This window comes from Passer montanus, unplaced genomic scaffold (genome assembly GCF_014805655.1).
Source record: "Passer montanus isolate IOZ18808 unplaced genomic scaffold, ASM1480565v1 scaffold21, whole genome shotgun sequence".
NCBI lineage: Eukaryota > Metazoa > Chordata > Aves > Passeriformes > Passeridae > Passer > Passer montanus.
The window spans coordinates 4,304,029-4,330,118 of NW_024366703.1; the positions used below are offsets into that span (position 1 = coordinate 4,304,029).

General features: G+C 37.9%; 1 protein-coding gene across 2 annotated transcripts in view; it reads right to left on the bottom strand.

The window, feature by feature from the left end:
* Positions 1 to 3,576: 3,576 nt before the first annotated feature.
* Positions 3,577 to 26,090, bottom strand: part of BTAF1 (B-TFIID TATA-box binding protein associated factor 1) — a 45,111-nt gene continuing 22,597 nt past the window's right edge. Inside the window, exons 10-38 of one of the 2 annotated variants that reach the window (XM_039709273.1) lie at positions 24,806 to 24,901; positions 24,389 to 24,565; positions 23,724 to 23,864; positions 23,485 to 23,609; positions 22,191 to 22,311; positions 22,010 to 22,114; positions 21,644 to 21,793; positions 20,915 to 21,057; positions 20,575 to 20,749; positions 19,899 to 20,102; positions 18,572 to 18,998; positions 17,388 to 17,578; positions 16,323 to 16,476; positions 16,123 to 16,232; positions 14,630 to 14,831; positions 14,073 to 14,221; positions 11,581 to 11,733; positions 10,969 to 11,090; positions 10,596 to 10,763; positions 10,331 to 10,408; positions 10,121 to 10,250; positions 9,319 to 9,460; positions 9,034 to 9,164; positions 8,493 to 8,618; positions 7,621 to 7,773; positions 6,798 to 7,009; positions 6,480 to 6,639; positions 5,735 to 5,905; positions 3,577 to 5,498 (exon numbers count right to left, since the gene is read on the bottom strand). In XM_039709273.1, coding sequence (XP_039565207.1) covers positions 5,352 to 5,498; positions 5,735 to 5,905; positions 6,480 to 6,639; positions 6,798 to 7,009; positions 7,621 to 7,773; positions 8,493 to 8,618; positions 9,034 to 9,164; positions 9,319 to 9,460; positions 10,121 to 10,250; positions 10,331 to 10,408; positions 10,596 to 10,763; positions 10,969 to 11,090; positions 11,581 to 11,733; positions 14,073 to 14,221; positions 14,630 to 14,831; positions 16,123 to 16,232; positions 16,323 to 16,476; positions 17,388 to 17,578; positions 18,572 to 18,998; positions 19,899 to 20,102; positions 20,575 to 20,749; positions 20,915 to 21,057; positions 21,644 to 21,793; positions 22,010 to 22,114; positions 22,191 to 22,311; positions 23,485 to 23,609; positions 23,724 to 23,864; positions 24,389 to 24,565; positions 24,806 to 24,901 — 4,563 coding nt within the window. In that variant the 3' untranslated portion in view covers positions 3,577 to 5,351. The remainder of the gene's footprint in view (positions 5,499 to 5,734; positions 5,906 to 6,479; positions 6,640 to 6,797; positions 7,010 to 7,620; positions 7,774 to 8,492; positions 8,619 to 9,033; positions 9,165 to 9,318; positions 9,461 to 10,120; positions 10,251 to 10,330; positions 10,409 to 10,595; positions 10,764 to 10,968; positions 11,091 to 11,580; positions 11,734 to 14,072; positions 14,222 to 14,629; positions 14,832 to 16,122; positions 16,233 to 16,322; positions 16,477 to 17,387; positions 17,579 to 18,571; positions 18,999 to 19,898; positions 20,103 to 20,574; positions 20,750 to 20,914; positions 21,058 to 21,643; positions 21,794 to 22,009; positions 22,115 to 22,190; positions 22,312 to 23,484; positions 23,610 to 23,723; positions 23,865 to 24,388; positions 24,566 to 24,805; positions 24,902 to 26,090) is intronic. The other variant, XM_039709274.1, reaches the window with a different exon arrangement.

The window sequence follows — 26,090 nt, forward strand, 5'->3', positions numbered from 1 at the left end:
GGAGAGCACAGTATTTACTCAGAGAGAGCTAACATTGAAACAGCAGCAAAAAGCACACAAGTTAACCACATGAAATGCTTGGGCCGCTACACTGAGCACTATTCCCTTTTCTCAATGGAGTATCTAAGCACCCAGCCTGCATAAACTGTGAAATGTAATTACCCTGACATATGGGAAAACTCTGGCAGGCACAGCCTTGGCATGGACAGCACAGCCCTGCAAAGGCCCCTGGAACTGGAGTGCATTGGAGACATGGCCAGCATGTTCTGATAGCTCAGCTATTTCTGAGCCTCTCACTGAACTGCAGAGTAGCTCACTTTGCTGCATCCCTGGAACAGCCATTTGGCAGGATGCAGTGTATCCTTCCTTTCTCCCCTTCCTGCAGCTTTCGCACCTGAGGCTGAATTTATGGGTTTGAAGTTTCTGCTCTCTGGATCAACTTCCTTCCCTCATCTGAAAAAGGAAAATGAGCAGTAAATGTTTTCGTTTAGTATGTGGAATTCCTTTTACAACTTAGCAAATCCTGATCTGAATTTTACTTTAAAAGAAAATACTGAAGGTCATCATCTGTAAGAGTTTGTGATTGTTGATTACTTTGTAAATTGTCAGACACCCAATTCCAAGTTAGCTACCCACATGACTGAGCTAAGAAAACAGAACAAGTCTTGAACATATGACTTTTTAAAGGTTTGATAGTCTTAAGGAAGAGTAGCCTAACACATTTCCTAAACTCTTGTGTGCTGGTTTGTGCAGATGCAAGGCTGGTGGGTACAACTTGAGATGTAAAGTTGCAAGTCTGGATCCCAGTGTCTACAACAAGTTAATAAAAATGCCTTAACCTTGGCAAAGGACAACTTTCTCTCGTCTTCTTGCCTATCTACTGCAGCATATGCACAGTGTAAGCACAGTGTATTTAGCTGTTGCCCAAGGAAAAAAGATACAGAGGAGCTTGGCCCTTCTACTCTTTATGTTAAATTAAAGGTACCTGTTATAAATAGAAGAAAATGAAGGTTTTGTTGTTATTGCATAAGGCTGATGAATGCAGAGGACTTGGCATTATGAGCACCATGCTTGCTCCAACCACCAGAGCTCATCTCAAGGTTCATACCAGCAGAGCTCTGCCCATGCACAACACACACACAGCAGATGAAGAGCATCTCTTTCTGAGTGACATCCCAGATCACAGGATTGTCAGTGTGAACTTAGAGCTCTCTTACTCTGCTGCTATCTGGTCCTCCCAGGAGGGGAGTGGCATTCCTGTACTGGAGAGGGTAGTGCTGTCAGTCTCATACCAAAGGAAACTTTCCCTTGCTGGGCACAATCCCTGAGTCTGGTCTGGCTGCCAGAGAACCAATTAAATCCTGATTCCTGAACAGGGAGTTGGCCTTAAAAACAGTGTAACTGAACAGATACTTCGAAACCTGCTGTACAAGAGAATACTGGAGGAACTAGTGAAGCTACTAGAAGATAAGGAGCCCACTGAAAGGGTTTCTGACACAAATTCAAAGGTCATGTCTTTTAATAGACCACTGAAAGAATTTAGATGGATTATCATCTCTATAAAAATCCTTATATTCAGAGAACTTTCCTTGAGTAATTCACTTAAATGTGATTTGAAAAATAATGTGTACTCTAAAGCATCTCTCTACTCGGTTTAAAGAAAGACCTCTATCTTCCAAGCTTTTGATTACAAAGCAAATTAGCACAAGTCAGTTACTGCTGTGATCCTTAAGAGCTTTAAAGCTTGCCCTGTGCCAAAGCTCTATTAACACTGCACACCAAGCTAGTTTTAACACTACATTATTCACCATTTGTAAGCAAGGTAATAAAAACTTTGGTTATGTGAATATGTTTTCATCTTAGAAGTTTTCCACAGTTTCTAGTATGGCCTAAAAGTTGCCCTACTTCTGCTTGAATTAAGGCTTAATTAGAAACATGTGCTCTGTGCCTTACAACCTGCAGAACCATAAGATAGTAGGAAAGTTGGGGATGCCACTAATGGCAAATGTAAGCATTTAAATCTGGTAATCTTAAGGTAAAATATAAGATTTGTAAAGATAATGAACTAAAGTAAAAGACTAAAGTAACTTGAATTGAGTTAAACTAAATCACTATGTATACCTTGGATATTCAGTGTAATTTCACTTTCAGCAAGCTTCAAGAAAAAAAACTTACAAAAGCATTAGGGAGAAGGACAAAAAAAAACAACCTAGAAACCTGCAATAGTTATAAGTAAATTTGCAGAAAGCAAGCAGCTTCCTGACCAAGTGAATTCCAAATATAACATGCATGGAGAAAGTTAAACTAGGAATTCAATCTAACAAGTCTAAGTACAACAGACACAGCAGAAGGTGTGTTTATGCAGACCTGGTGCATGTTTGCAGAAGGTAGTTCTCCATTTACTTTTGAGCAGGATTTCAAGCAGTCCTTACGTTTGGTTGGAAAGCAGCACTATGTGTACACTTGTTCCAAAGTCATTCCTTCCAGCCCGGAATGTGATCACCAGTCAGAGGTACTTAGTTTTTTCACAGGTTAGCAAGGAACTACATTAATTTGGAGATCTGGTTTTGGTAACTATTAATGGATTTTTTTGATGCTATTAAATGAAGAGAGAGACTAGTTTAACTCAGTGCAAATTACACAGAATGCATCAAATCTTGATTATGAGGCAGTGGAGAAGGCTGCCCAGAGAAGTTATGGATGCCTCATCCCTGGAAGTGTTCAGGGACAGGTTGAACAGATCTTGGAGCAATCTGGTGTAGTGGAAGGTGTCCCTGCCCATGGAAGGGCTTTGGAACTGGATGATCTTTAGGATTGCTTCCAACCCAAAGCATTCTGAGTCTATGCCTGGTTCTACTCAGTTCATGTTTCTCTGGGCCTCCAGTGACTCCACCTGCAGTCAGTCAAGGCTTCAGGCTGTATCCTCATTAGCACATAACCTGTACTAAGGGCAGAGCTGGAGAGCAAAATGGTTGGTGCTGAGAATCTGATATATTGGAAGGTTTCATTTCAGCCTAGAAATAAACTTACCAATTCCAGCCCAGATCCTGGTCTGATCCAGCTGAATACCCATTAAAGAGATCAAATGCAGTTAGAAGCATTGTAAGAGCTATTTCTTGCTGGAGTTTTGCTGTAAGCAAATCCAGTTTGTGCACTGAGGACACTGCACAAACAACCCAGATCTTAGCAAACATTCTGCTAGTTTGAAAAGCACAGAAGAGCTTTACCTTAAATATTAAGGTAACAAAATAAAATTTTTTATATATTTGGTGCAGGGTTCCTGTTGGGTTACATTTCAAAGCATTAATTCACAGAACACTTAAGATCAGCCAGTACATACAATAATCTTGAAATAATTATTGTAGGTTCTGCCTTCCTCTGTTTTTCAGGTGCAGGAGTCTTCTTGATGTGATATCCAAGAGAGCCATCACTAAAATTATTATGGTTCCATAGCAACCACAATGTGATAAATAACTAGCTTTAAAAAGTCCTAGGCTGTTTATTTCTTTTCCAACAGGACCCAAAGAGCTTCTTACCACTGCACCTAATAAAACTCTTGAAGAAAAACATATGCAATTTTTACCACTAAAGAAGTTGCTTTATTCAAATATCTTGTTATTTCTAGGCACTATCACCAAATTACTGCACCAAGTTATCTTCAAGTATGCATTATTCCAGCATTGTAACTTCTCTGCAAACACCACCAAGCCCCATCTTGTCTCCCCTGCTTGGATCATCAGCTGAAAGCACAACAGAAATAGTCTGAAGGTAGAAATTAACTAATGTAATACTCATAATCTAGCTGTAATTTCAAAAACATTAGGTTTTTTTTTACAGCCAGATAAGTCTTCCCTACAGAAACAAAACTAAACATGGACAAACCCAACATGCAACTTACATATTCCCAGTTTGTTTTATTTTCATGGAATGCTAATTTAGTTACAATCTGGCAGTTTATAACTACTGAAATGTGACATTAATTCTTCTCCAATGCTATAGAACTGTCTTGATTTATATAGTTTTAAAACAATCTTATTTTACAATAGTTGAGGTCTCTGGTGGTTTTTACGCTCTGATGCTTAAGCACACAGCAAGCTATAAACCTTAGGTTTTATATTTATACATATATTCTATGTATTCAGACAACTGCTGTAATTTATCTATAACTTAATATTTATAAAAAGTGCATATACTGGTACATATGCACATCTAGAAACACTTTTATACTGCCTCCCTTTTTTATAAAAAGCTGCATAACATACAGCCATATTATTCTCACTCACTGCTATTAAAGTCTTTTACTATCTTTGTTACACAACTTTAACTATTCAATTACCTCAAACTGAATGTAGGCATTTCTATGTATATCTTCTCCTAAAGAAAAAAAGTCCTCCCTATTCCTTTAAGAAGCTTTAAATCATGCATCAGTTTAGTACACAGTCACTTTTAGCATGGATTTTAGAATCCTAGACAGTGTAAAATCTACTTCTGGAAAATGTCTGTCTGTATATTTAATTTCTTCTTTTAGTTACAAAAAATATATAGGATTGAAACATATGGAATACATGCATCTCTCAAAGTGGCTATATTCTAGCCTTATAGATAAATTAAAAAAGTACACCCCTGCTAACAGGATGCAAACATGGCATCAAATAGGCCATTACCTGTATTTAATAGAGCTCATTACATTAAAAAGTTCAAGTCAGCTGTTCTCACAAGATGGTGTCAAAAGACTGAAGAGCATGATATATATATATATAGACAATATACAAAGGTGGGTGCACAGGCCTAGTGCCATTCCATTCTTCAATACTTTCAAGGCTTCTAGGCTTTGCCTCTGCTGATGTAACTCCTGAAATGATCTGAATGAAAGCTTATGTTGAAAATTGCTTTTTAAATATACCATAAAAGCAACTTGTGTTCAAAAGAAAAATGTACACTGAACAACCTGAAGTACTCACTGAAACAACTGTACAAAACTGTAATAGATACAGAAAGAAATAATGGTGGACTTAACTGCAAACACAAGTCACACTTGTTAACAGATGTAAAAACCTGCTTTGTTTTAATTCTTCTACCAAGTAAGAATTTGCAGCTGTTCAGAACAAGTAAAATTCAAACCACCTCACAAAGTTTACATTTAAAGTTTTTATACAGTGCAAACGTTTAAGACAGAATAACTTCCCAGTGAAACAGCTGACACTACTTCATGCCAGTCTTTTGAAGATTCTTCTTTCAGTAAGTCTATTTACACATTAAGCTAAAGGTTCACTCTATATGCTTTGAAGTTTGCTGAATATCAGCAGAAAAGTATGTGAACTAGCAGCAGTTGTATTACAAATATGTGGTGGTTACTTTAATGAATGCATAAAGTTTTCAAGACTGTATTCAGTGTCATACTGCTCTTGATCCCATAGTTCTCCAAGGTTTTCGAGTACTGATTTCATTGAAGCTTTCCCAGAAGAGGTAGAGGTATCTGCTTTTTCAGTCTTGCCATCCTTCACAAAAGAAAAAAAAATTCCTGTTAATATACAGAATAATGTTTTCAAGAATCTAGTAAGTTCTTCAAGTCTGGTAATTCTTCTGGGGAAATATCACTTCCTCCTGTTGTTCAGAGAGCTGTCTACTATTCATCAGTCCAACTTAAGTGTTCATGTGATTAAATTTTATACTTCAAAGCTTTTCCCTAAGCTGACTCTATTTTTGGTAGGTATTTGTAAAACTGTTTCTTTACCTTGTCAAGAGTGAACAGATCAAGAAGCTGCTCTGTTCCCATGCTCTGTAGGCTTGCATTTTCTTGGCTGATCACTGTATTTGCAATATTCATTTTGAACTTTTGAAGACCCATGATCTTCTCTTCCAGAGTTCCCCTGGTTATCAGGCGATATACATTAACAACACGTTTCTGAAAGGAAAAAAGCACAGTTAGCTAAAAAGCATCATCTTAGGCATTCAGGAAAGCACAAGCTTTCGGTGTTTATCATGGACAGTCTAGAAGCAGTTTGGCTTAGAGCTACCCTTCAGTAACTCTGCTCAGTCTGACAGACATTAGATGGAAAGCACAAGATTGTGCCACTACACAGAAGAAGCATCTTCAGTTGCCTCTGTACTCTGGAAGAATTCACCGATTTTTACAGCTATAGGGGAAGACTACGAACAGTTATTCTTGCCCTGTCTTGCACCAGAGAAGGAGAACCCAGGCTGTCCCTTCAGTTTCTTGTCTCAGTCCTCAGTCATCTCTTCCTCCACCAAAGGGTGATTCTTCTCTGGCCTCCCCCCAGCAGCTCAGGAAGTACAGAAGAGAAGACTTATCAAGATGGGGGCAGTATGCACTTCAGCAGCTGGCATATTTGCAAGAAATCAGTATGAATGGAAGCTTGGTAGAAACCTACAGATGTCACTTTGCTACACACTACAAACTCTCTCAAGCAAGTTCAGCATGAGAACAGCACCCTTATGGGAAATGAAGAGGTTTTCACCTGCCCAATGCGATGTGCCCGATCCATGGCTTGCAGGTCTCTCATTGGGTTCCAGTCATGTTCCACAAACACAACTGTGTCAGCCCCTGTCAGGTTAAGTCCCAGTCCACCAACATGAGTGGTGAGCAAAAGAACATCTATAGACGGGTCATTATTAAACCTGCACACAAGAAAAAGTTAAGCATGGTAAGTTCCATTTCAATAAAGAATTTATGAATCTCATCTACTTTGAGGCAGACAAAAACCCAATTTTGCACCATATAAATAATACAGTTCATCAAAGTTGGCCTCACAGTGGTTGTGAGGGGTAACACATACCGGGAAACAATGGAATGTCTCTGGCCAGCAGGAATGCTGCCATCGAGTCGCAAGTACGTAACTGAAGGTAACTGAGGTCTGAGGAGGTCATGCTCCACTATATCCAGCATACTCTTCAGCTGACAGAAGATAAGCACTCTGTGCTGGGCCACAACTGCTTCTGTACCACTTTCTGAAGATCCACTATTCCCCAAACCACAGTCTAGCAGCAGCTTTAAGTAAAAGAACATTAAAGTGTGTCATTAAAATGACTGTAGAGCACATGAAAACATTGACATTCATTGATTATCAAATGCAGAAATTAGAGAAACAAACTGCAGAAGGAAGTATCAAAATGCCAGTCACTTAAATGGTAAGAAGGCAAAGTTTGGCTTCCCTGTCAAACTATGAAAAACTTGAGTCATAAAAAACCAAAAAAACCCCATTTTCTTTACTTATTTAAATTCTATTGTAAGTAAAGCTATGGTAATGCAATCTAACTTTAGCAAGGAAGCAGTGTCCTGTGTAATAAAAATGAAAAAAATTCTGCAACAAGAGGGACAAGAATAAAATAGAAGTAAGATTTTTCATATGCCAACAAGTTATGAAGGCGATGATGTTTATATAACTTGTTGGCATATGGAAAGATTGTGTTTCCCCCTCCCTCTTAAATTATTGGGGAAAATAGGGCATATCCCTGAAACACCCTTGCATTCTTTTTCATTTACTACTTAATTTTATTAAAAGGAGTTTCCATATTGATGAAATCTTAAGTAAAACATCCTGAACTGTAACAGCAGTAAAGACATTTGGGGAATTTAAGGCACAACAAATGTCTACTCACTTGTTTCAAAGCAGAGAGCTTAGGTGCATGTTGGATGTCTCGAAGGGATGAATTCTGAGCTGCAAGTTGCTCTGTAATTCTCTTGTATTCTGGATGCTGGGTTGTGAGCACTAATGCTGGATGGTTGCAGAGCTTCCTTAAGTACTGCAATGCCTTTAATTATTTAAGAAATGAAGTTCAAAGAAATAATAAGCAAGAACACAGTTACAGAAAAAAGGACTAACAGAATTAACTGCAAGTACAGGGCTCTGCTGCATTCCACAATCTGGACTTTATGGTGTATTTTCAAAGTTGCACATTTAAAACCTTAATTTCAAATTGTATCCAAACACTGTTACACTCATTGTGATCTTGGTCCCTTCTTTCAGGAAAAATGCATTTCCCACACTTTCATCTGAGTCTGCAATAGAGGAAATGGCTGTGGGAGCAGTTTGAGAACAATTGTTTCCAATTAACCAAGAGTTATTCTTCAATTCTATAAGATCATGAACCTTTATAAATTCAGATCTTAAGGAAACATTTTGTCCATGTTTTAGAATCTTAATGTTGAAGTGTAAGAGCTGATACAGTCAGAATTACTTCCTTCATTCTGAGGTTTTGCTCTCTCAGTTTTTACAAGATCCACAAAATAGCTGAACACCAGCTGAGCAGATCACATTAAAAATGAGGCAGTGTTATGCTTCATAAGACACAAACCCATAATTTAAACATAACAGCTGTACTTCACATTCCAGCCATAAATAGTCTACTTAGATCATATGACCACAAATGTCTAAGTTTAGTATTTTGATTTTCATTTTTTACTAAACCTATAAATACAGTTACCAAAAACGTATATACTAGGTAACAAAAATTACTGAAAAAATCTGTACCTGAAATACATGACCTGTAGATTTAAGCTTTGGTTTTTCAGTTTCTTCATTCAATGAAATTGAAGAAACTGTTTCATCAATATCACATTTGGCACGAGACTTGGCAAAATCTTCATAAAGCTGAACCTGCAGACCAGACAAGAGAATGTTTTTTTCTGCCAGAAGATAGTCCTATTCAGAATTTACTTTCAAGTTAAAATTCAGAATTATCATACATCAAGAAAGCTATTTCATATGTAACAGAAGATAAACACTAACAACAGAATCTCTTGCCATTTATTTTCGTTGAACTTGGAAAGCGTTATTGAAAAGCAATCTGCAGATGCCTACATGTTCCTGAACAATGCCCAAAATTAAGCTCAAGAAATACTCTATTACTACAGGACTGGACTTAGTGTTTTAAACATATACTAAAAAATTCTTTTCAGTACATCCAGAGAATGTCAGAGCTGATATCAGACTGACACAGGAATACAGAAATCATACCTTTGTGATCTTAACTGTGCTGAAAAATAATCTTTCAGCCACTTTTTAAGCATACCTGCAGAGGACTGAGAATACAGTAATAATCTTGAATAATTTTGGGTGGAAGATCTTGCAGCACATCCTCTTTCATTCTCCTTAGCAGGAATGGCAGGACTTGGCGGTGCAGAGCTTCCATTGCAAGTACTCCTAGTGAGGGCACAGCACCAATGTTTTAGAAGAAAAACATTTTTCAAAACATTCAGCTCCCCCTCAATCTCTGATGTTAGAAATAACCACACTTTTCATTAGCAGTTCTCATTTGAAAGGCTAAAACCACAAAGATTAAACATTTGATCCTTACCAGCTTCTTGTTCTCGACTGGAGCTTCGGGCGTCTCTGCTGGCCAGGATTGGTTTGCCATAACGAGCTGCAAATTGGCGTTCAGTGCCCAAGAATCCTGGCATTAGGAAGTCAAACAACGACCACAACTCTAAGACATTGTTCTGAACATAAAAGAAACATTTGTTAAATTATTTTCATAAGTACTAAATCGTTGCAAGGTATCAGAAAATATTTCCATACATATTTAAAACCCTGCAAACTTCACAGTACAACCCAGTCCCAAGCTCCTGGAGCTTGGTTGCTCTTTCATCCGAGTAACAGAAATACCTCTGCACGCACTTGAATCTATAAGTGGACTTCCCACTGTGTCCAGTGCCTTAAACCACACCCAGAGTTTTCCTGGTTAACAAAACCCAGGACACACCAGTGGTCTTAGTCCTGGTGAGACAGATACTGCACAGCCGAGTCATTTGGACAAAGCTCAAAATCTGGAGATCTTAGAATTGAGTGTCCTGCTAGTTTTACTTGAGGCATAGGGAAACAGGTCTCTTCCTTGTCTGACACTTAAAGAGGAAGTGGTAGAGAAAGTCTTGCTGCCAACTTTTGAACCCCATTAATAACACAAAACTTGCATTCATTCTCCTATACACAGGTACACCAGGAAAGGGAAAAGATGTTGTTTTGAGCATTTAGAAATGAAAAGCTGTTTTACAATGTATACTTTGAACAAGATGATTGCTAAAAGGTACAATAAAACTGAGTGCAAGATAGGTCTATCTTGTTTGTTTTCTACTATTCATCCAAAATAGAAAATCAGTTACCTGGATTGGTGTGCCAGAAAGAATTATCCTGTAATTAGCAGTCAGCTGTTTTACTGCCTTTGACAGCTTTGTTTTTCCATTTTTTATTACATGGCCTTCATCAAGAATGCAGTAATTAAACTTAATATTTCTAGAAAAGAAGAACACAGATTTAAGTAGCATTTAAAATTCTAAGCTATTCAAAACCTCAGAAAACAAGCCAATTCTTACCTGAAGAAGTCAATGTCATTTCTTACAACATCATATGAAGCCACTATGAGATTGTGTCTTTTCACCTGGTGTTGCAATCTTAAGGAAAAAAAAATGAGGAGTTAATCAAAGTGTACCTTACACTTTATTATTTCAGCCTTTAAAGATACCACCACAAATGTTCCTATGCCCACAAACTATGCTTCAGCAGTAGTGGTAAAGTAAATTGAAAAATTCCTTGTGTGATATTTTACTCTAAACCAGTTATAAATGCAAGATGGGTTACCTTGCTCTCTCAGTAGGAGGTCCTGTATAGTGCAGTGGATTAAGATATTCTTTTGAGCAAAATTTGCCCACTTCATCCACCCAGTGTCCTGTGAGTGTAGGAGGACACACCACCAAGGAGGGAAGAGGAACACTGTCCACCAGTTTTGTTCTTGCATATTCCTGAGCCCTTGAAGAGTATAAAATAGAGTTTAAAAAATTGTTTTTCACAGAAGAGTTGAGGTGGGAAGGGACCTGTGGAGACCACCTGGTCCAAACCCCCTATCCAAGCACAGCCAGCTACAGTCACAGCTGCCCAGGACTACGTCCAGATTCATTACCACACAAGACCTATCATTAAAGTCTAAGACAGAATGTGATTTGTTTAAGCTTACCTGAGGCAATGATCACCTGCAAGAATGCAAATGGATTGTAAAGTTTTTCCTAAGCCCATGTCATCACAAAGAATTCCATGAAGTTTGTATTTATTGAGAAATGCAAGCCAGTTCACTCCATCCTGAAATCAGAAAAGAAGGAGAGTGCCTCAAGTAAAACCTGGGTTTTTGCTGGTTGAGCTTCAGTTCACACATCCATATATTCAATGACCCAGCACTGCCAAACTAGGAGCTGGTTTCCCACCACAAATGCATCCACTAGAGCCCATTCACTAAAAGCAGGGGGAATAAAGGGAAAAACACACACCCAAATGGTACAGTGAGGCCTGGCTTTGCAGTGGTGGGCTGCCACAGTCAGTGTTAGCAAGGCACAGCCCACTGGTCATTCCAGAAAAAAAGAGAAAACCCAGAAAGGGGCAAAAACCCACTAGAACAGTATAAGGAGCATGCATTACTTCATTTGCTCTTCCTTACCCCGAGTCCAAGATACACACCATACAACTGAAACCAAACACTTAAAAAATACATAAGAAAAATGTATCTGAACGACTATTACTATCCCATGAAACAATATCAGACTGGAACTTTAAGAATAAAAAGTGTAAGCGTTACCTGCTGGTATTTTCTGAGCTCTGCTTTGATTGGTACTGGAATTTCATAGTTTTCAAGTTTTTTTCCATCCAGTAATTGTTCCAGAAAGTGACGTTCTTTAGCCTTCATTCTGATTAATTCTTCAGACATGTTTGGTGGGTCTGGTATACCAGCCTAGGGTAACATTTTTTAAGCAGTCATGTAAGTGCTATAGGATTTAACTGCCACACAGAGAAGAACTTAAACCTCATACTCAAGACATTTTAAACACACTGTAAAGATCTGCAATCTTCTCAACTGTATGATTCTAAACTCAGAATTTAAATATTTAACTATACTTGTTTGATTATTTACAAGTCAACACATGCAGGGTTGTAAGGTGCAAGAGACAAAACCTGCCCCAAAAGGACACATTGGAAAGATTGATAAAAATGACACAAGAGATAAAATATTCTGGTCATGCTGCAAGAGTCTACAGAGACTGAGCTATTCTACCTCTAATCAGAGGGTTTATCTTGCTGGCTAGAGAATGCTATGACACCCACTCCTCTTGAGCCACAAGCTACCATCTGAAGTTGGATGGATTTTTCTCCTACTTAGCATAATTAGATCTAAAGTGATACTAAAACCCACTGGATGAATTCACACAGTTGGAAACTGCTGAGAAAAAAAAAAAAAAACCCTGAACCCCTCTAGGTTTGTAACAGCAGACCTTGACTTGTTAGTTACTCCCCATACCAGGCCAGAAGTCCAAAGAAGGCATTTGGGGACCAAATTTGCTCACTCTTGCCTGCTAATAACATACAGCAGCAGAGGCACTGCCATTTTCCCACCATCACATCTGTCATCCCATTTTTCTGGGCCTCTTCCATTTTTAGTCAGTTTTACTTCAAAACCCATCTTACTAATCACCTACAGAGAGCTCCTGGCTAACCAAAAAAAACCTCTAAAAAAAACCCAAAAAAACCAACAACAAAAAAAAAAACTTCCACCATGTATGTGGTTAGTAAGGAGGGGGGATGTTAGTACTGCCCCATATGACATTTAAGTACACACATACAGAGACAGCAGCCTCCTTGTTCAATGCTCTGCCTACACTCCCTTTTAGAAGAACCTACCTGCAGTATGAACACTATGACAGGTAATTTGGTTGAAATATGTTGTCAACTTGCAGCAGAATTGCTTAGCAATACAAGTTTGATCAAGTTGAACCACTTATCTTACAAACCTTCTCTCAGTCATACTTTCATTTTTATGGTTGCAAGAATAATCAATTGGAGCATAAAGATGCAGGAAACAGAGCATAGTTAAGTTGCCCCAACTCACTTAATATTATTTATTTATTGTTAAATAAAATACTGTTCCATGACAATACAAGTATTTTCTCTTGCTATTAATCTGCTCCAGTCTATGCTTACATATTTAATATAGTTCAATACCTGATATTGAACTTAACCAGAAAGGGAAATTTAAAGAATATGAAGTGATCATGCATATGCACATAATTAATAAAACAAGTACTGTATACTTTAAGAGATGCTCACTAAACTTTATTAAAATAGCTTTAACCCTCCCCCAAGCTAAATGCAGTCCTGTGGAATACACAAGGTGCAGATGAAGAAGAGCCCTGGTGCAAATGGCACTGCAATGGACATGCTAGAAATTAAGTTCTTTGCTCACTTTCCATTTGTTGAACATCTCAGTGTAAGCACACAAAGTAAAGGTGCTCCTATTAAGGCAGATCACTAGTTATCAGATTCTGAGGTTCTATTATGCAAAATTAAAAAGTGAAAGAATAAAAAATGCATTAAGCTGACAATTGCTTTTCATTATTGCTGTGGAAATTCTAAACTGTCTACTATTACCATCTGGTGGTCACATTAAGTTACTTAGAAGCATTGTAGTCCTTGATGCACAACATCAGAAGTTGGCTGGGTTATGCAAGTTGTAGTAGGAATGAAAGACTGAAGCAGATCTGTACTGATTAAACACTACTGCCTCAGAATATACATTATTTTGCCTAAATATGTAGGTGGCTTTTTGATTTTAGGAACTAGTAATAAATGACCCTACTTACCCCCACACTATTTCTATTATTGTTATTTTTGATTTTGCTTTTAAACCAGTATTGCTTTTGTGCATTTCTCTTGACAACATACTCAGCAACACCCATACCTAAGGAGAGTGCACATAAAATGCCTAAAACTTTTAAACCCAAACTAAGCAGCATTACACACAAAATTAATGAATCTACTGTTTAATTCTGTGTATACAGCTGACACGAGCTTCTTATAAAGAGAAATTTTATTTTAACATTAAATGAGAAAATTGCTAGCACAGGGTCCAATTTTTCTCATTTTAAAGGGAACATCTTCTATTACCTGACAGGGACTCAACACCTATGAAACCAGTTACTCATTCAGCTTTTAATATGCCAGCAGCCTGGACTTTGCAGCTGGTGAGAGTGGACAGAGGACAGTTCACATATCCAAACACTCAGAGCTCAAGCTTACCTCAAGAGGCATCAGTCTGATCAGTGTGGCAAAGCACTGAGTGGCCATAAAACGTACACTGTTTGTCTGATCACTCATTCTACCCAGAACTGGAACCACGAGAAGAACAATGTATGGGACAATACCAACATCCAGCTGCTCCATTACACCTGGAGTGGTTATTAAGGAAATAGTTTTTAACAGTTCAGGTTTGTCTGACAAATATACACCCATGAGATTTCACACAGTAAGTAAGAGTCATTAATTGTTACACTCAGGTGAATGAAATTTCTAGTAACAAAGCAATGCAGAAGCAGGGAAGTCTGACCTACCCAATTACATTTAGCCAGCAAAGTGCATAGTTTGAAAAACTGAATTACCTCCACCAAAATGTCATTTGGCAGGTAAAATAAGGGCAATGGAAATAAAACTTTCTTCTGTTTCTTTCCACAAAAGAAAAAACAGCTTAATATTTGATTTCATTCCTCCTCCCATTTTTGCAGGCACCCGTTTTTGTTCACCCCAATGAAACAACAGCAAAGAAGTTTCTGCATTTTTGAATACCCAAGCAAGGATACATGCAAGTGCTTCAATTGCACCCTCTTGTTTGGTGTTGTCATCTATTGCTCCCAGCCACGGCAGAACTTTCTCTAGGAAGATATTCATTGTTTCCATGGTTGCTATTTTGCTCATAACACCCACACAACGGGAAGCCATGTGTCTCACAGCAGTGCTGGGATGTTGAAGGCACATGTAAAGATGAGGCAAATGCTGTATTAACTGAACAAAAGAAAAAGGTGTGGGGAGTAAAGGTTAATATGAATTATAAAAAAATTAGAGATTTTTGTGAACTACAGAGTCTTTTAAAGTAATTTAAGAATGCTTAAAATGGCTCCTTTGCAAGATATAATTGTTTAAAACTGAAAAATTATTTCAGAAGAAAAAGACAATTTGAACATGTATTACTTCCCAATATAGATAAAATTCAGAGTAACAAAATATTTAGCATATCAGTCAAAATCAAAATTAATGAACCCTTAGTTAGCAAGGAAGTATTTCACACTGAAAATATAGTACTAAATACCCAGAACTTTTTATTAAAGAAAAAATAATTATTTCTTAAATACAGATGCATATGTTTAAGAATTCCTTCCAGATAGTAAATTTGTCCTAGACTCATTCCCATTGTGTTTAGGCACATTAATTACTCATGTTGGGAATCTCAATAATTCTGTGTGACAAGGAGGACACCCAGAAGGAAATCCGCATCTCCCCAGCAGGGTATACATCTCTGTCTGATATGTGTATGTGTCTTCCTTTTAATCAGTGCAGATATGCTTTTGTATCAGATACCTAAACAGATGGTCAGATTTGTCCTAGTGTGAAAGTCCCTAAAAACTAGCTTTGATGAACCAAGTTCAGCCTCTTTGACTTTCTGCAAGGTTTTTTTTAAACTGCATACAGTGTTAGCACCACCAAAACCAATATACACATTAACTACAAACCACATTTATGTGTATATATGTATATAAAATGCATGTATTAAAAGTGTCTTTCAGTCAGCCACACAGTGCTGCATAACCACATTTTTATCTGCACTTTCATAACAAACAGAAGACATCATATTACCAGTCTGTTCTCCAGGTTTAGGAAATAAAGAGTTAGAATAAAGCAGAGCAGAGATGATGATCCCAATGTAACACAAGTATTATCATAACTCAAAACACTGGACAATCCTGTTTGGGATCTCATCCAAAAAAGGGTAGGCAAAGGCTAAACTTTTACGTAGCTGTTTGCTTTTGTGGTTTATTCTACGACCTGCATAAATGACAGAATTTAACATCCTACAGAATACAGGGGGAAAAAACAGCTTTAAAATGGCACATTTTGTCTGCTGGAGGCTATGCCTTTAGTTTATCAAGACTAGGACGGAGGACTTGGAGAACAGGCAGGCTAGTGTGTGACTAAAACATTATTTGAGCAAAATCAGAAAAGCATCTAAAACAGAAAAATAAAGACTTAAACCACTAGCAATAAAGAGACTAAAGTGTTTCATGCAAAAGCTGATTACCAGAGGATGTAGCTGAGTGTCCATAGAAGCTGCTGTTGTTTCAAAAACCTGCAAGGAATTCACCAGCTCCTGGGCAGGAGCATCTCCTTTTTCCAGTAATGCCTTTCGGTCTGGTAAAGACAGAAAAGGTGCTCAGTTTAAGACTGACACACTGACTCCAGCCTGCCACCCCTCCCATCTTAAATCAGAAGTGCAATTACCGAAATTATTTATGTGAATGTTGTTCCTTAAGGAACCAACCATAGCATCCCAGAGATGTGGCAATCCCGTTGCCATTTCAGCACCAAAATGTTTAGCTATAGTAGATAAGGCAAATTCAGCTCCTCTTCTCTGTACAACATAAGGTTTTTGAGCCTAGAATTAAACAATTCAACAAAAGAGCAAGGTTAGATACATTTACTAACAATTATTGTCAAGGGTGACCTCTCATTACATAGGCATTCAATTCTGATTGTGTTTAGAACTACCTACAACACATTCACCAATAGATTTTTTTTCCCCAAGTTAATTACTTTCTACACATATGAAAAACCTAAAATCTTTTCTAATCAATTATTTAAAGTCTATAAATTTGAGATTTGGTCTTTGCTGGTACTGGTCCATTTCAACAACACAGTTCTAAGTGGTTCCAGTTCCAGAACTTCAGATATGGCCAATACTTTGATAGCAAGAACAGTACTTATTAGAAAATTTACAACACTTGATTTGTTATTTATCCCCCTCTCTTGTTCCCACCCTCTTTGGCAAGCAGAATTAATAAAAACCATTAATAATTAAGAACAAAATCCACAACACTGTTTAGGAGTTTACAGTCCTGCCTAGAATCTTATTAAAACATGCTGAAGTTTGAAATTAATAAAAGGGAAGAGTTTAGGACATGAGGTATGGAAGTCACACAGACATGCTGTTTTACACAATCATAGTTCAATTGCTGGTTTGATGCTTCAGATGCATCCACCAGGCTTTGAGATGGACCAACACTAACATGGGCACAGTTCGTGTCCTCTTGTGTTTGTTCCACCCATTGTGGAAATCCATCTGCATGAGCTTATATTCAGATTCTATAGTAAATACAGCATTTCAGGAGTTATTAATGTTCTTAATGACGAACATTTAAAACATCAAAAATAACCTGCTTGCATCACTTCCTGTTTTGTGATGCAAAACCCCTGCCATCCCTACTTACAATGGTATCAACTTCAGTGAATTCAAAGTGGAAAGGAGGGGTGGATGTGAAGTTGCAAATTCAAGCTTTTGAAATGTACCTCATCAAGTTCTGTAGGAATGCTTCCACTGCTGCCTGTGGGGAGATCTGCAATAGGGGCTTTTGGAGCTTTTGGAGTAGGACCTCGCCGACTTGTGATGGCAAAAGCAGCTTTCTGATGTCTGTACAGTGTAATTATTCCCCTGTGCTTAGTAACTGTGTGCTGCATCCCATCTTTATCAGAGTTGGGCCCTAAAAGAAAAGGGAGAACAGCTGACAACAACTTAAGCTGCAGTTTAACACATCGGGGGAAGTGAGAGCTACCTACAAGTCATCTGCTGATTGTGCTTTAAAAAAACCATAGTTTTTTCCACCCTTGAGGACCATGGAGCTTCAGTACAAAAAGCTACTGTGCTAGGACACATTACAGACTATGAATGAGAAGTGTGCAAACTGCCAGAAATTATAATTCAGGAAGAAGCAGAGGTAACATGTATGTTACCTGTGAACACATTATGTTCTAAAGTTCCAACCAGTTTATGTTCTGTGCCTTTTAAAACAGTTCAATACTTCTGTCATGATACAATAAAGATGCCATCAGTATCTTTGCATTTGTTGATGTTTCCATTTATACTAGAGAGCTTAATTTTCAATCAGATATGAATGTTATTCTACTCTGAGATAAAGGAGGGCACATTCATTAAGAAAGAGTAAAATGTACAACAGTCAAACCTTAAAGGAGGTTAGAATGTTTGAGAGTATTAAGATCTTAACTGGGTTAATCTGGGTTGTTCATTCAATCCATACATTTTCCATAATGGACAGCCATTTAAAAAATCCATCACCATAGCATGCATAGGATTATTTTATTAATTTTGAACATTAGCCTCATCTTTTTGTCTTATAATTAGCCCATGGAATGTAATACAAGTCACATTTTTGACAGGCTGCTTTAATTTCCATTTTTACTCAATAACATCTGTAAATGTGATCAGAACTAGATATTGACCAAACAAGAGTCCATACTTGGAAATTGGAATTGAAGTGTTTTATAGATACATATAGATATAAAACAATACGCATTAGTTGCACACAGTTTAAAATATGTAAATGAAATAATTATTAAATACTCAGATGCTGGCATTTGAAAAATCAGTGAAAACAAGCCTCATTCAAATACCCATTTCAACAGCTCAGAAATAAACACAAACATATTAGGAATCCTGGCAGTCTTGGATGTCATACCTTTTGAGTTTTCATGGCTACTCTGAGGCTGTGCAGGACATGCTGCCAGTGGGGTAAGATGTGGGTCCACACACAGGGAGTTGCAGAGATTTTTTATAATCTTTGAGTTGGGACAAGGAGACCTTGTTGTACACTGCTGAAGTAACTTTGCTATACATGAAGCCACATAGTTTTGTATGAGTGTATTCTCTTCTTTTTTGATAGCTTCCATTAAGGGTTTTATAACAGGATTTAGTTTTTCTGGCAGTTGCTGCAAGTTCACAACTGCACATGCAGCAAAGGTATGGACTCGCAGATGCAACACTTGCCATTCCTGATTTGTTTCTGTAACTGTCATTTGGACTTGCTGCCTTTTACTGTCCAATTGTTGCAGAACTTTAGGATTCAAAGTAAAGGATGATGTCACCTCATTGAAAACAGAAGTAACCTAGGAGAAAGGGAAAAAACAGGAATTACAAATCTGTTTAATTGACTATAAAACAGGATATCCTCAGGGCACAACATGAACAGTTGACCACATACCACCATCTCAATTTTCCCAGTAAATAATAGGAAATGCTCCAAAATGTATTTCTGGGAATCCTGAACTGCAGATCAAAGATAAAATCAGGTATATCACAGACATTTAAAGTCTACATTCCCAGAGCTACAAGAGCAGTTTATGTACTCCTGCAAATTTAGATTGTCCCATATCTGCCAGTTCTACCCAGATATTCTGGAAATATTTAAGCATGTGACAGATTAGCAAAGCAGAATGTAACTACAACAATCCAGAAAGAATGTGCAAGGTCCTGTGCATGAACAAATTGTTTCTCAGTGCATTTTCTTTTGAGGAAAGTGACTGGGATAAAAATATAAGAAAAGCACAACAAAGTAGTTGCAGAACCTTCCATATCCTTCCCCACTCACAAATGATTGACTATTGTTGCTTAAATCTTTCACTGGAAAAAGATTAAAAGCAGATTAAAAGGTCACAGGCAAGAGGGGAGAAGGTCTAGAATTTACACAGTCTATTTACAAGTCTTCTGACAATGGTTTTGAAGCCTGCTTTGTTTTCTTGTGTGTAGATTTCAATAGTGAATCCACACCTGGGATCAGAACGCTCCCTTTTATTCTCCCATTATATACTTTGCATTGCACTTGAGTTTTGTCAGACTGTAAACACACCTCAGGGGAAACAGTAAGAATCTTTACACGTTCTGTTTCATGAGATATGCAAAGGGCACAACATTATTTCTGCAAGTTACTGTCCATGTAATAATTATGCTGAAGGTGTATTTCAAGACAAGAACAGATTTGGAGGAAAGGCAGGCATGCCTCTACTTACCAGCTCATTAGCTTGATCTATTGTAAATACACTGCAGTTTACTCTGTTTCCAATGTCAATGTGTGAATCGGCTAGCAATGAGATGAGTTGTTTACATTCGTTTTGCATTCGTGTAAAAGGAACAGCAATTTCATCATAATAGAGATGCTCAGAAAGGACCCCAAGTAAACGAGGCTGAACACAAATAGCCACAGTTGTACACTCCTGTAACAGAAAAACAAAATTTGCATTTCTGAATAATCACAATTTCTTTTGTTTAGTCTTGGACAGCTCCATCTAGCTACAAAAATCCAGTTTCCAGAGGGACTATTAACATACATAATCCAGAATATTAAAGATAAAGGATTACGAACAAAAAGTCTGCCACTAGAAATGATAGTGAGTAGATAAAAGACAGTAATTTGAAAAGCAATCACTGACCTTAGATAAAGGCATCTTGAGAATACATTTATTTGTAGAAAAAATGTGAGCATATTTACTGATTCATAGTTGACAGCTGGCATTTATCTACTGAGTCCTGTATTCCTCCACTGTCTAACAATCAAGATTTGGTATTTAGATGTACAAACACCATTTTAGCTTACCTACTGAAATCTTATTTCAAGCTAACTACCACACAATGAACAGTGGATTGAGATAGTAAGTAAAATATATTTTTGCTGCAGAAACATCCTACCTTTTGCAAGGCTGCCCACTCACAGATTACTAACGCAACACTAATCCTCTGCAAGGCAGATTTAGAATTCAAGTGGAAGAGCAGTAGCTGAGCTAATGATTCAGCTGGCTTTATTTCTTGAGTAACAGTATTTACACCTGGGTCACAAATGCAGCAACAAAGTGCTCCCAGCAACCTGACAAGATGAAAAAGAACAGTCACTTCAATGCTCTAATTACTCTGCAATCAATTATTTAAAATGAAGATGCGAAAATGCTAATTAGATTTTGGCAAAACCACTACATATTATGAAAAAATACATTGCTTTTAAGTATTTTTTTCACATTTCCAGTAAACTGACTTTGCTGCCATCATCCGAGCACGCATGACAACGTAATCCCTGGTTGCTGGATCTTCTGCAATGCTGTCTGCCCCAGCAATGTATTCCTGAATCACTTCCTTGTTCTGGGTTTGACCTTGACGCAGTTTAGCACCTGCTTTTTCCTGTGGAATAAAGGAAAGGTTAAAGCGTGTTTGTAATGAAAAGATGAATTCATATTCCACAACAAAACAAATAATCACCACACCATGAAAAAGCTGGACTAAGACAGAACACTTCTCGGGTAACAGATTTCTTAAGGCAGTCAATACTTGTAAATCATCTCTCCACTAACAGCATTCTGTAATCCAGTTAAATGTATGCTACATTTCTTCACTAGAATGTTAAGATTAGTACTTGACACACAGCTCATAAACACACAGAGGAAAAAGGAAACATCTCTCAGCATCTTTTCAGAAATAACACACTGCTTTTGGATTTAACCTGCAAACAGATGGCTTTAGAGCCATGTAAATAAAGACTTTATAAAGTATCCATGTAGAGAATGCTACACAGCAGAACTTAATTCTTTATGGATAACCTGATAAGAACCCTTTTGCTCTACAGAATTGAGGCTTGCAAGACAGTTTACATTTAGAACTATAGAAAGATACCACCACTCCCCTCCAACACCCTTAGAACATGTTTTATATACAGCTAAGCAATTTCCTACTTTCCACAGAACAGTCAGTGAGAGCACATTTCACTTACTTTGGACCTGGTTTTTACTTCTAGCAACATGTTTAAATCAATGGGCAAATGAGATGGCTGCATCATTAGGCAGAGCCAGGCTCCCATCCATGGACAAGCAGCTGCAACAACATACTGTACAGATGCCTTGTTTAACAGTTCCAGCCACACCTTGGGAAAGAACCACAGTAGAAATCATGACAAATTTGTACCTGGCCTACATAAGATCATACACATGCTGAAAAACTGATAGAACACTCTCTCATTTGCTCTACAGCAAAGCATCAAAGTATTTAACATTAGCACACTTCATCTGCACCGAAGTACAGAGGATTTGAAAGAGTGGGATACACAAGCACTATACCCAGGAGTAAGTCATGCAAATACCTTGTGAATCAGATCCAGAATTTCTTGGTTGCTTTCTAAGATACAAAACTGAAATATGTGCCTCAACATGTCTTGCAGAATTGGAGTCAGCCATGTTGAAGAACTCTGAAACAAGGATATCATATGACCAAATATATTCCAATATGCATCATGGTAAGACATTAATAACTCTAATTCTTACCTGGTCCTGGGTAGACAACAGTGTGAACAATGTTTCCAGTGCTGCTTTTCGCACAGAAGATATTGTGTGATGCAAGAATGGCCACACACGTGGGACCAAAACTGTCAGGGATTGCTGAATACTACAGGAGAGGGAGAGGTAGAGGCAGTGTCAGGGACAAAAACATACATTACACACAGAGCTAAGTTAATTTTGTTTATTCTCATTTTATCCAAAAGAAAGCTTTAAGAAAAGAAAGTATTGCATACACTTGGGGATTTTAAATGAAGGATTAAATTACTACAGCTTATACATTTAAAATAGTTTGAGTTGGTATTCTTTTTCAGGAAGGGTTTTTAAAACTGGAACAGAGAACTAGTCAATTTAAGCATGTATTTTTACCATGTTTTTTCCACAGGTTATACTTTAGGCTTTGTTCAACTGTTTAGAAAAAAGGAGAGGCTGTTTCTGTTCTGAAGTTGCTGTTGGGCAGTTATGACTTTACAAATAATTTAAAACACGCTTGCATCTTTTTTGCATGAACTGGCATATCAACTGATGCAACTGGCATACCAGCTGATGCAAGTAGTACATGCCGAATTAAAGACTCATTAGTAACAAAACTTCATTCTTCATTTTAGTTTTGGGCAACCACTAGCTTTAACAGTGCTAATCATATAGGATGAGAAAAATCAAATGTGTATAGTATCTACCTTAAATGCAGATACTGCGAGTTTACCATGTGTACTATGAAAAATTTAACATACTAAGGTGCAGTTCCTTTAATTTAATTTGTCAAAGTCCTGAGGAAATAGCAACTAGGCAGTGTTGTCAACCAGTCTCAGAATTACTGGTTGTACTACTGATGTGAATTTATGTTTGTAGCTTACTTCAAAACTGTTCCAATAGTAAAGTTCTACAGGCTCATAAATGTGTTTCAATATACAGTTTGGTCTTGTTTGGAGTTTCTCTGTTCCTTGTTAACAAACAAGATGCTTGTGAGTAGGACTACCATGTGAGCGGAGCAAATAGCCTTTACTAAAACACCCAAGATAAATGGACAGAGACAGGGGAAAAAAGTCACATATAAACCATGTCTAGTACACTTAATTCTTCTGTTGCATTTCACTAACATAATCAAAACAGAAGCACTGTTGTAACCTCCACTTCATGGAAAAAACAGAGTAGAAACAAAATACTGAGTTTAATTAATCATCTCCTTGATACATGATTTGAAAGAAACTGATAATTCCAATCTGACAGTAAGTGGACACTCAGACCTGTAATACTGAAGCAAAAGTAATTGAAAAGTTACCTGCATTTGCGGACCTGAGGGTAAGTCAGAAGGGATGAAAGGAGGATCATGATACTGTTTGTGGAAGCTGTCAGGTCATCCAACTCCAAAAGTGCATCCCACAAGGTATTAAGGATAAAAGGCACCTACACAAATAAGCAGAGGAGGTTTATCATTAAAAAAGCCAATGAAACCAGCGCTGCCTCTAAGTGTTATTTTCTTCACTTAGACCAAAAGTAAACTTAAAACAGTTCAGTCACCTTCTGAGATTGAAGTTGGACCAGGCTTTCCACTACTGGTACTAAAGATGCTGCAGCAACAGCTCGGACATCATCATCCAGATCTTGCAGACCTTCAATTATTGCAGGCAACACTTTAGGCAATAAAGTGTTGATCATGTCCTGTCAAAAAGATCAAAAGCATTTTTAAACTGAAAAAGCTTATAAAGATACAATCAAGTAAGATGCATTATGTTTGTGTGAATGAACCTGATAGTTTCAAAGGGATGGTACAAGACCAACATTGTAATCTAAATATTTTAAGTTACCATTCATGAAATCAAATACAGGTTATACACTTAATGAACTGTAAATCAGCTCAGTTTTGGTATAAAGAAAGCTCAGTGTCTGCAGAATACCACCACAGATAGCTTAAACTTCCTGTAAGACTCTGTTATTACCTATGAGAGAATCACCAAGACCAGGCAGGCATATCCTCTTATTTCTGAAGTTTTCTGCAAGCACAGCTTGCACTAACTATATACTTGCAGCATGGATATAGAAGTGCAGTGCCACATCTCAACCCACAGAACTGCACTGCAAGCAAATTTGCTTTATCACACCTAGTCACTGTTCATCCACATTCTCTACTTGGAGCAGAGATTTTTGATCCCATGCTCTCAACAATTTGCCATGAGGGTTATTACCTGACGTACTGCCAAAGCATACTTTATTCCTAGGAGACCACCATGTCTCACTTCCCACTGCTCCTGTGTAAGCAGCTTCAGGAGAACATCCACAGTTTTATGAACACCAGTCTCATTCATGTGTTTCAATACTACTCCCAAAGTCTGAGCACAAGTCTCACGTACTGGTGCCACTACCTAGGAAAAAGTAAACAATAAATACTTCTGTATGAAATTTGACTTTAAGAGAGTCAGATGATCAAACTGCAATACAAACAAGGTGAAGTTCATGTATCAGCTACCTTTTAGTAAGCATCTCTGAGCAGTTCTAAAAGGCACATGCAGCGCACTATACAAGGCACAGCCAAGCTGCTGCAGTGTTATCTCCAGCAGAAGCCTGCTGATCTGCCTGATCATGCAAAGGTAACTTAAACTTACTTCATCTGAAACAAAGTCTCCAAATCTGTCTAGTGCAAACACACAAAGAAGTCTAATAACCAAGTCTTCTAGCCACTCCTGATGCTGCTGAATCATCTGTAAGAATAGAAAAATTGAACACCTTGACTACATTTATTCATAAAGCATTTCTGATATGCTTACTTTAGCTGAAATCTGTAACAGACATGACAACAAATGTTCACATTGACTCAATACAGTTCTCTTGCAGAGACAGTTCAGGCCAAGTAGTCAGCACTAATTCAGCTTGCTTGGATTATCATAAACATCATAACCTGGATGTTTTCGTCTCTAAAACCACCGTACCTTTATCAAAAGCCTAGCGTCCTGCTTTCAGCTGGGACAGAGTTGGGTTTTTTTCTCAGTAGCTGGTACAGACTGTGTTCTGGAGTCAGCATAACAATAATGGTGATACCACGCTGATGTTTTGGTTGCTGCTACATTATGCTGACCCTAAGTCAAAGACTTCTGAATGTCTCATGCTCTGCCAGTGAGGAGGTACACACAAAGAGAGGAAGCATAGCTGGGATAGGTGACAAAGGAACATTCCACACCACAGAATGCCATGCCCAGTATATAAACTGGGGGAGGTATTCAGAAGGAGCTGAGTGGCGCTTGGGGCCAGGCTGGGCATTGATCAGAGGATAGTAAGCAATTCTATTGTGCAGCACTTGTTCTTCTTGGATTTTAATTCTCTCTCTCCTTTTCATTACTGTTATTACTGTTACTGCAATTAGTAATATTATTACAATATTTTACTTTATTTCAATTATGAAACTTGTTTTTCAACCCATGAATTTTACTTCTTTCCTGATTGTCCCCTAACCCTAACCCTCCCCACACCACCAAACGGGGGAGTGAGACAGAGACTGTGTGATGCTTTGTTGCCTGCTGGAGCTACAACACAATACCTTGAGAGCATCTTTTAGGAGGGACAGTTTATTCCTATACAGCACAAAGTAGTCATTCAGACAATCTATACTGACAAACAGCAACACATCCTAGGAAGTTAACTAATATGCTGGAAGCATATTTACACGTAAAACTCTAAAGCAGTACCTCACTGTGGGAGGCCCAGTGAAAGGAGCTTTCAGTCCCATCTCCTCCACATTTATCAAAGCCCATCTTGAAGCTCTGGCCTCTGCTAGAGACTCTCTCTCTGCTAGAGACCAATTACTCTAATTTTCTACCTCAGAGCAGAAGTCCCATAAAAACAACTACTCAGGCATCATCCTTCTCATTTCCACTATGTGCCTACTAGGTCACC